Raw genomic sequence first — 10,857 nt, 5'->3', positions numbered from 1 at the left:
GAGTATTTATTTCTGCTACGCGGACCAGCACCCGCGTTAAAGAAAAACTGTTGAAATGTAGACGATTATACGGATTAAGTTTTTTCCAATCCATCGCCAAACGCCACTCAGTTTTACAGTGATATGTATTTTTCGTTTATTACCAGGCAACCAGTGCCGTACATTTTCTTGCCGAAATTCCCATTACGCCACAGAGGTATCACTTGCTCTTTGTTGGCTTTTCGTTTTTGTTTTCACTTTTTTTTCATAATCTGCAAAGATGGTCAAAAGAATCAAGCTATAGTGCTGATCCCGAGCCTGTCGCAGTCATGTCAGCACCAAAAGTAAGCAGGTTATTTGATTTCTCTTCAGCTACTTTTGGTGGGGGAAATTGACGAGGGGAGAGTTCGATGTAGGAAAAGTTAAAAGGGTTATAAAAAAATTTCTTGTATTCATCTGTCTGCTGTCTTTTATCGTATTGTCGTACCAGAATTCTTTATGGGATATAAATAGATCATAGATCAAAATATTGTTTTTCATTTATAAGGAGAAGCCGAGCATGCATGAAGCCGAGCCATGCATAGAGCGGCTACTGAATTTTTTTAACTTTATGCTAAAACTTTGACTGTTGTGATTTAGCGACTTCATGCATCATTGGTCAATGAGAAGTATATATACCTTTTGTACTGATTGATAAAAAATAAAATTGTTTGCGTTGCACTTCCCAGGAACGCCGCTGTGGCGACTGCTGTTGGTTAGAAGCATAATGCAGAAACTCGATCCCGCGTACATACATCGTAGTGCACGTTAAAGAATGCCAGGTGGTCAAAATTAATCAGGAGTCCTCCACTACGGCATGCCGCATAGCAGCTTTAGGATGTTGAACACCATTAGATTACACGAGTCCTGTCTCTTATGAGTTCGTTGGCTTTGAGGAGTTGCCATTTCCTTTAAGCAAGGTGCTTTTCAGCTGTCTGTCTGCTATAGTTCAAGCTAGCTGAGCAAAATACCAAAACTCATGCACATTCTACTTTTAACTGTAGGGCAGTAATTGTGGAACATTCCTGTAAAAGTACATACAGATTTCTTTTGTGGTGCATACTGTGCAGTTAATTTCTTCAGTGTACAATCCAGAAGATAGATATAGAATTAGGCAATTACTGTTTTTGAAATTTATCCATACGCAGCATTTTTTCTAAAAACTTGTTCAGAAGTAATCTATCAAATATAATGCAGAATACTATTTGTAAGACTTTAATTATGCATATTTCATAGCTCAGCAGTCCAGACAGCTGTGTTTAGTACTGATCAGTTACTGCTGCTAAATACAAGAAAATATTAATATCAAGGACTGTTTGAAGGATCTTTCAAGTTTGTCTGTAAAGTTGTATACTGTGTAAGTGATGTCATTGCATTTATTGACAATTAGGCATGTCTGGCTGAAGCCGTTCTAACAATTTTGAATATCCTTACTGGCTGATTCGCACAATTGTATGATTCCTACATGTAACAGGTGCATATTCTGTGCAGCAGTACTGCTTCAGCAATGCTTCACTCGCTTTTTGGGCGGCGTGCCCACAAGGAATTCGCCCAAAAAGAGGCTTTGGACCCCAGATGTGTGAACGGCATTCTAAGTATGTGAGGCAAGGCAGTCAGTTGAAATCTTCGCTTTCATTATAGGTCATTTGAAGTGAAATTGTTGTGGATGACCGTTACATCCTGTCTCGTCCACACACTGACACAATGCATCAGGCTATTCTAGCTATGTTTAGCATTTTTAGTCCCTTAGGCTGAAAGCAAGGCATCTTAATTTGACCGCAGGGATAACAAGAAGGCATTATCATCGCTGCCTGCTTATTGCTTCTGAGGACATGAATGCAATGGTTGCAAAATAAACAGCTGTGTTTGAAAATATTGTTCTGTTTCGCTAGCAGACAGATACATTTATAACCCACTGATGTTCAAGGTTACATCAGAACGGCACCCAAATATTTAAAAAAAATGATTCAGAAAGTGGGTAAACGTCACCAGGATGTTTCTGAAACGTTCAAAAAAGTTGCAAGGATACTTTTAGGGTGAGCAACAGGAAGTTGACAAAACGTTTCTAGGACATTTCTAGGTCGATCAATAAAAAGTTGGTAGTATGTTATTGTAAGATTTCTAAGAAGTGTTAATATGGTTAGTGAACCCTGCTTTTAATGTTTGATGTTCATTCATCGTTTAAAGAAAGCTTGTAAAGGATCTTTTAATTCAATATCGGGGACCAATAGTCGACAGGATATTGGTATGAAGTATTCAGGAAGTTTAAAAATGGTATGAAAACAATTAATTAGCCGTTGGTAGGTTCCAGTAACATTTGTCTAAAAAAGTTTATTCAAAATTACAAGAAATTTTTGGAAGAAAATATGGAGTGCAGAGAACGGATCTTCTCGCATCTGCAGCCAAACGCCAATTCCAGCATTTCGCGGTCAGAATGGTGCCATTTTGCCGTAAGGTCCTCGTGAAAACGTCCGCAGTACCAGACACGAACCGAGGGCGGAGGAGGAGCACATTCGTTCCGATACCGCAAAATAACTTTCACCCGGAGCTAACGAGATCTCTGCGTGTTTCTTGTCCCATTCCAGCTCCTTCGTTGCTTATTGTTTGCGCTAGATTGTTCAGTTCGTTTTGCCTTCTTCTTCCTCAAAAGGCGACAACATATATAGGCTGTATATTAGCATACAACTCATTGTATGACCCTGTTACGTCCTCCAGATGTTTGGGAAATAGGCAAGTGCACAATATGAATAAAATAATCGCAGTTTCGGTCGATACGTGAAGCAACGATAGCGGCAGCTAGAACAATATCCCAACGCATATTATACAGCATTACTGTTTCCTCCGACTGCTGCCACGGCGGCTGCCATAGCTGCTCCAGGACGTCGGGGCACATTTCTAGCGATGTTCTCACGACATTTAACACCGCACCAAGAGTCAAGAAACTGCTGTTCAAATAACTCAAGAAAATTTTCCTGGTGTTCTTCCATTTTCTGATCCTTTTACACTTTTGAAAGCCTCCTACTTATAAACAAAAGTTTCTAGGCACAGCTATTCATGTGGTTATACTTTGAAAAGATGAACAAAAATTTATTTCTGGCTATCACTTTCTTAACATAATGTACGGGACCGGGCTCCTACAGTCCGTAATTTTAGATTTCGTGTAGTGCACAAGTACACCACTCCCATCAAAGAACTGACACAGCTGTAATTTTATCTTGTCCACAGAGGCTTCCATGCTTGTTTCGATTTATGGCCCTTCTTATTTTATTATTTCTGCAACCACTTCAAACTGGGGAAGCGTAAGTTCTCGTTGAGCAGCTGAAAGCGCGCTGCACATGGCAGTTTTATTACTGTTAGGAGGTACTTATGGACGGACGCATCGAGAGAACCCATAAGCGCTAGCGCAGTAAAAAAAATTGTGGGCCACAGCCTCATTAATTTCTCATTTGTTAAATTTCGCCACATGCTAACCTCATGACTGTTATCAGTGTAGCCACCCTCTGTACGAATAAAACAATACCACTTCTAGATCAACAATTTGTCTTGAAACCTTGAGCTAACTTTTACATGTATAGGTATAAATATATTTAACGTTTACAGGAGTCCTGCAGGAAAATAACTACACTGACCACCTGAATGTCGATTATAGATCTCATTAGTCACACCACAGCTGACCTCTTCTTCCTTCGTGTCCACCATGACCTAAGATTGCCTTCGGTTGGCAAAAGACCAGACAAGAGGTGAGACACACAATCCCCTCAACGAACTTCGCTGTCCGAGCCCTCAGTAGAGCGCCCGAGGCTGCTGACACCCGGACGACTGGTTCTGTGCCCCGTGCTGCCGGACGAGGCATGATGCGAGTCCGGTGGAACGAAGGAGGGCTTGCTCCACTGGCAACGCACAATAGCACGAAAGGCGCGATTGTACTCGCGGCTCGTCGACGCGTAGATGAATGGGTTCAGGCAGGAGTTGAAGTACCCAGTCCAAAAACAGAAGTCGAACAGCAGCGGCGGCACGGTACATTGCTCGCACAGGGTACCTGCAACGAGCAGAGAGGCAAGGCTGGTGACATTCCTCATGTAATTCGCGGTGAGGAGGTGACTATGGTTACTGCTTCGTAAAAAAGTCTAGCTTTAATGCGAGTGTTGCATTTGTTATTCGCCAAGCCGCATGTTGTCTTAGCGCCATTCTTATAATTAATAAAGCTAATTGCGTCCCACACGTGAAAAGGGAACGGCACACTGCCGACAATTCTATACGAGTGCAGCACGTGAGCCAGCTGCATAAAACATAAGATTGTCGAATAGATTAGATAGCTACCCAGCGCCTTCTCAAGCACTGTAGGGCTGTGTGCCTGACCTTGGTGCTACTCAGCGCGCATTTCAAACAATAACATTATTATAAGAACAGAGTGGGGATTCGAGCGAGTTGGAACAGCGCTGTGTGCGTGCTACAGTCTTGGTTTTCTTGGCCCATGTTTTCCGCAGTGCACTGACCGCAATTAGGACTTAATATATGAGCCAAAGTTAGGTCTCAAACCGGCGAATACCAGCTCCTTTGTTTACTTTGTGACGACGGTCAAATGTAATAAAAGTTTGTGCACTTCAATCAAGGCATTCCCTATTAAACCCACTGATGCTATAAATTGTCCCCCCCCCCCCCCCCCCCATGGCACCGCCCTCCCCATGACGCGTCTCAGAACCCATATTGCCGTTTTAGGAGTTATGTGAAGAAAAACAGGTATTTCATAGGATCTGACACCTGCCGCAGATTGGAACGAGTAGCCATTCTTAATGCTGATAGTTCAATACAATTCAATTCTTTTTTTTCTGTCTGCACGCAAACCTACAATATGATTAGCTCGACGAGGTGGATGGCCTTGCCGCACAAAGGGCTGTGCAGCAGCACAGCACGCTTCATACATAAGCATGTAATGATATGTTGATTGTAGCTAGTTAGCAGTACAGCAGGGGACAAACGGTGCCGTCATATTCGAGATAAGACTAATTGCACCAACAATCATATACAACAGCTCTTGGTTCCATCATGCTTTGCCAGCGCTGTAAGACCATATGTCTCCTGCTTAGATGACAGCAGCTTTCCTGACCAAGTTTCATGATGGCAGCTTGTGTTGGCAGCTTGTGTCTGAACTTACCCAGTGGTAGCAAGAAGAAGAAAGGGAACCAGCAGATTATGAACACGCCGACGACGATTCCAAGCGTTTTCGCCGCCTTTTTCTGACGTTTGAACTTGGCAAGCCGGCCTTGGACACCAGCGGCCGAAGATCTGTGCGCATCATCTCCCGCCATAGAAGGGGTGTGCACACGTAGAGTCAGCTGACCAGGCTCGCCCTTGATAGTCTTGACTCCTGTACGCAGGAACTTAGTTTGGCGAGTGGCCGCCCTGTAGATGCGATAGTAGAGCACCAGGATAACAAGCGTCGGGATGTAGAAGGAGAAAGAGACCGAGAAGACGACATAACCTGTCTGCTTTGTCACCTCGCAGACGAATGGGTCTGCGGGAGGGGGCTCACGCCAGCCGAGCAGAGGCCCCACAGAAATGACAGCGGACAGCAGCCAGACAAGGACGCATGCAACCAGGGCACGCCGGTGCGTCACCACACTCGAGTAGGTGAGCGGCCGCGTGACGCCAATGTAGCGGTCCACGCTGATCACACACAGGCTGTTGATGGATGCGGTGCAGCAGAGTACGTCCGTGGCTGCCCACACGTGGCAAAATATTTGACCGAAATACCATTGCTTATCCAAGATCTCGAGCGCCGCCGAGAAGGGCAGCACACTTGCACCCAGCAGTAGGTCGGCGAGCGCCAGGTTCACGATGAGGCAGTTTGTGGCTGTGCGCAGGTTTGCGTTGAGGAAGACAGCCAGCAGGACCATCAGGTTGCCGCTGATAGCCAGAAGAATAATGGCAAGCAGGAGGCCGCCTTTCAGCAGCGCCCCGGGGGCCACACTCGTAGGCTCTGTCGCGTTCGTGGCGCCGAACAAAGAAGAGGCGTTCTCGATGAAACCCAAGGACAGCAGCCACGGCTCGCTCCGGTTTAACTCCATTGCTGCAGGGGTTCAGGCGTAGTGGCTGCCCTTTGTTGCGACGGGTCACCTGAAAAACACGCCCACGTCACTTGTAAGAGGGAAACCACAAATTGCACAACACGCACGTTTTTCACCCAGAGAGCTAGGTTACAAGTATAGAAGAAATATTCAAAGTATTCCACCGACAACTGGCACGACGTTTTTTTTTTTTTTCATTCTTTATTTACAACATATTTTACAAAATACGAAAGCATTGCTTGACCCATAGCCATTGGCTAGTCCCGGGTCCATAGTCAACTTAGGTTATAAAACGCAGCACGCGAGCAAACTGAAACAGCAGACATAATACTTAATAGTAATATTAACATACATAACTTATCCACGAAGGTAAATATAAACTCAGTTTTCTTTTATCCTTCACGCACGCGAGCTAACAAAACAGACATAATACATAACAATGAAATTGACATGCACAACTTAGGCAGGAATGTAAATAAAAAGAAGTGTACTTTTATCGACAGCATTTTTGAAAAAAGTATTTTCTCACAGTAGACCTGAAGTTACTGGCTTCTTTTTGTGTGTATTGGCAGAGAATTCCAAATTAGTGGGCCGTTAAATTCCACGAGCCTTGTCCAGTACAGATTATGACAAGGAGGCAGATTAAAACACTGATTAGTTGCAGCTCTTGTATTTCGTAACGGGATTTTAAACAAGGTGATTGGAAATGGGTCATTGGTTTCGATAATACTATGAATGACCTCAGCAATTTTCAATTCATACAATGCATGCACTGGCAACACATGCAATGAGCTATACAAGTACGTACTGGATTGTGTACACCTAGAAGTGATAATTCTTAATGCACGTTTTTGCAGACGGAATACAGGATCAAGGTAAGTTGTAAAGGTGTTTCTCCATGAACCAATACAATCAGATATGTGACTCTGAATGAAGGAAAAGTTCAGAATGCGTAGGACAGGATATTCGAAACATTCACCAGCCTTAACATGAATATAACATCCGTAGGCAAGCTTGGAACAAAGGTGTTTAATGTGAGTTTTCCAATGGATGTCTAAAATGTTCTTTGAACATTTTCGCAATTATATTGGCGAACCGCGCGAATTTTTCCTTTATAACCCGGCTGTCCACCAAACCCTAAGCAGAAGTGAACTCCTCATGTTTCCAAGCCTGAACTCGACCCGAACCAAAATGTGCCACTATATCGGATGTGAACCTGAATCAGCGCAAAACAATGCCGACATACGCGACAGCTCCGGGTGGTGGCTGAAACCCCATTCGGAACAAAGCTGAAACACCCCACTAAATTGAGCATTCCATTGGGCATTGCTAAAACATCCAATAGTTTGGTCTAACGAGAGTGCTACTTTTATCAAGAAAATACTAGCAACTATGTTCCATCAACATCCTTCGAATTACACCGTGACATATTCAATCATCAGGCTTATGATATAATTTGCGACATTACATGTTGAAGGCATCGATTCACGCTTTTCAAATTTTATTTAGTCGCCACCTGTAGGACAAAAGTTTCACGTAGTGTTTTGTCGAACATGAAAATTTCAATCTAAAAATTAGAGACATTCCACGCCAACTGGATATTGGTCGAGCGCCAATCATGGCGCTCGACCAATATCCGTTTCTCTCAAATAAGTACAAATAGAATTCCATGTATATAAGCATTATTTGCCCAGTATTTTCCCCATATATTTCGAGTGGAAAATGTGTTTTCAGACAACTAAGGACCATTTTAATTTCACAAAATGGTGGAAAACCGGCTGCGAAGCGAAATCTGCCAGAAATCGACCGTCTCACGCATTCTTTCAAAATAAGCTTTTTGGAGTTGTCTGAACATTTTATTTTTCATTATAAATCAGTCTCACAAAACACTTAACTCCTAACACTAAGGTAAAATTGCACAAATTATAGCGTTTCTCGGAAAATTTTCCACAAATATGGTCACGCAAGAAAACCTGGAATTATTTTCCTAAAGTTGTCCCTAAAACGTACTATCTTATAAAATTTTATTTTCGCCTCCGTGCTTCGCACAGGCTCTAAAATAAAAACCTGAATTTGGCCCAAATGCTATTCTGGCCTATAGGTTTAGATGTCGACAACACACTAAGGTGATCGATGAAAAAATACGCAGAAAAGCGGATTTAATTGAGAACATAACTACTTCGGCCAAGGAAATTTTACTCGAAGGAATTTGCGTTATCAACGAGAAAACATTTTTTAAAATTGAGTTCCACCATTACAAAAGTTTGGTCCACGCTTCGATTTCACCTCATAGCATATGGGCGGGAAATACAAACCAGGGTGGTGCAGATGGTGGTGTCTAGGGAGAGGAATAAAAGCCGTGATTACCAGATATTCGTAAGAATTTAAATCCTAAATGTATGCCTACCTAAGGTAGACGGACATTACGCACTTCCGTCCTACATATGCGGCCGCCTACGCGTCATGTGGTAGAGCGGGCCACAAATCGCTTTCATGAGCGTCGAGTGGAAGCACCACTTGCATGGAACACGTTCAGTCACCGAGAAACTAGCGAAAACATTTGGTGAATATAATTGATAGTCAGCTTTATTAAACATATTACAGTATATATAGTTCCGTGATATCTCTCTACTATTATTCAAGCTACTTTCGGCCAGATAGACAGAAGTCGGCAAAGTTTTTGTTGGACCGCGCAGCTCAGAGCGTGTGGGATGTCATGCCTGAAGAAATGAACAAGTACAGCTGTTTATTATTGGCGGCATTGTGATACTTAAGCCAACGATATTGTTATATTTGTAACGGTGTTTGTTATCGCTTTTATATATAATATACAAGGAATATTGACCATCTTCGAGGTTGTTCTTGGCTGACGAGACGAAGTAGTTCCGCAGCCGTTGGTGTCGTCGGGTGACACGTCTTCTACAGATGGTGGTGGCTGATTCATTAGTATAAATGTGCACGCGGTCGGCGTACCTCTCATGCAAAAAGAGCAGAGTTAGTTGTTTAAGAGTTCCGAATCGGATGGGCCGACGACGCCTCGTGTGATGACTGTAGTAGCGAGGAGGCTCTTCAACACCTTCTCTGTGACTGTCCTCGTTACAATTTACAGATACGATCGCTCGCAATCACGATAGCGCGCTTTGACCAAAGACCTCTAACAGAGGAACTTGTTTTAGAATGCCGCCATCACAAGCCATCGCAGCAGAGGGCGACGAGGGCACTGTTGCAGTTTTTAAGGGCAACAGACTTGGACAAGCGGCTGTAGCCTGAACAGATTTTTATAGTGGTGCACGTGCTACTGTGCTGTGCGGTGAAGTATGCGGTGACCGTGACCGACTGTGATTGTGTGCCTGTGCTCCTTTCTTTCTCTATCTCTGCTTTCCTGTCACTTTACCTCCCCCTCCCCTCTCCTCCCAGCGTAGGGTAGCAAACCGGATCTTCCCATCTGGTTAACCTCCCTGCCTTTCACCTTTCTTCTCTGTCCCTCTTTAGTGTGTTACCAACGTCTAAACATAGGCCAAAACTGCGCTTTTGCCAAAGTCAGGCTTTTGTTTTGGAGGCTGTGCGCAGCACATTGGCGAAAATAAAATTTTAGAAGATTGAACACTTTAGGGACAGTTCTATAATTATTCCAGGTTTCCTGCCGCCACCGTTATCTCTAACTAAATTCCCCAAAACGCTATAATTTGCGCATTTTATTGCGATGGCAATTATATGGACACTCCAGGCGCATTTCTGCTGTCGGCGTCGCCGTCGCCATGAGGTTCCGTGTAAATCTACGGGCGATAAAATTGTCACCGCGCGCCGTGGCGCGCCGTGGCGGCAGCTCATTCTCCTGCACGCAAGTGAACGAAGCGGCAAGCCAGCGCGCCGTCTTCCAGTTGCGTGCAACTCTCCGTAGGGTAGGGAAGGGAAGGGGGGGGGGGGGCGTTTTACTCCAGGCCGCCCGAGTGACAGCAAGGCTCCGGGGAGAAGGTAGGCAAGGGGGAGGCCGCGTACTACGCCGCGCGCTCCCGCCCAGGCGGCTGCATCTTGAAAGCCATCTGCAGCGGGGGCAGAGTCCTTCCTCCCTGCGCTGTGTTTTCGTGGCTTAGTTCGCCTTCATGCGAGACGCAGCACGAAGGTCAATTCGCTCGCAGCCGAGCTTACTCACTCCAGCGTTTTCACAGCGAGTTTCCGCGGTCATCGAGTGAGATGCGTTGATGTTTTGTTGTGCGCGCGTGACATCTATGCTTGTTAATTTAGTTAGTACGCCTATGTTTACAAGTTGATACGGCAGATCAAACTACTATCCTTATTTCGTATAGCTGTCCAGTAGTTTGTAATCGCAATCAATGCTTCTCCTTTCGGGTGCTTCTCCTACGACATGCTTCTCCTACGACATTGCTTACCTTGGTGCTAGGGATTGAAATGCATAAAAGTACGTTGTTAAACTATTTTATAATGAAAGCACAATGTTCAGATAATGCTAAAAGGCAAGGTTTGAAAGAATGCGCGAAATGGTGAATTTTTCGAAAAAAATTATTTCGCTCCTAGGTTTCCACCCTTTTGTGAAATTGAAATGGCCCTCACGGGCGCTAAAGCTTACCGCTCAAAATATTGTGGGAAAACACTGTGCCAGTAATGCATATAAACGTGTAATTTCATTGCGACAGCAATTATATGGACACTCCAGGAGCATTTCTGCCGCCGTTGTAGCCGTCGCCGTGAGTTTCCGCATGAAGTCTAAGGGCGATAAAATTGTTACCGCGCGCCGTATGCTGTATGTGCG

The 10,857-nt window shown here is 44.3% G+C and overlaps 1 protein-coding gene across 1 annotated transcript; it reads right to left on the bottom strand.

Moving 5' to 3' along the window:
- Positions 1-2,402: 2,402 nt before the first annotated feature.
- LOC119455792 (alpha-1A adrenergic receptor) lies at positions 2,403-6,122 on the bottom strand. The gene is made up of 2 exons (XM_037717262.2): positions 5,174-6,122; positions 2,403-4,057 (listed from the first exon to the last, which is right to left on the bottom strand). The coding sequence occupies exons 1-2, from the start codon at positions 6,084-6,086 to the stop codon at positions 3,777-3,779; spliced, it is 1,194 nt and encodes a 397-aa protein (XP_037573190.1). The 5' UTR covers positions 6,087-6,122; the 3' UTR covers positions 2,403-3,776.
- Positions 6,123-10,857: the final 4,735 nt, after the last annotated feature.

This window comes from Dermacentor silvarum, chromosome 1, assembly GCF_013339745.2.
Source record: "Dermacentor silvarum isolate Dsil-2018 chromosome 1, BIME_Dsil_1.4, whole genome shotgun sequence".
In the NCBI taxonomy this organism is placed as follows: domain Eukaryota; kingdom Metazoa; phylum Arthropoda; class Arachnida; order Ixodida; family Ixodidae; genus Dermacentor; species Dermacentor silvarum.
This window is presented reverse-complemented; position numbering and strand designations above follow the sequence as displayed.

Excerpts from the sequence above, each read along its gene's own strand:
- LOC119455792 (XM_037717262.2), bottom strand. The coding sequence starts at position 6,086 with ATGGAGTTAAACCGGAGCGAGCCGTGGCTGCTGTCCTTGGGTTTCATC. Across the intron at positions 4,058-5,173 it reads CTTCTTCTTGCTACCACTGG|GTACCCTGTGCGAGCAATGT; the intron begins GTAAGTTCAGAC and ends TGCTCGTTGCAG.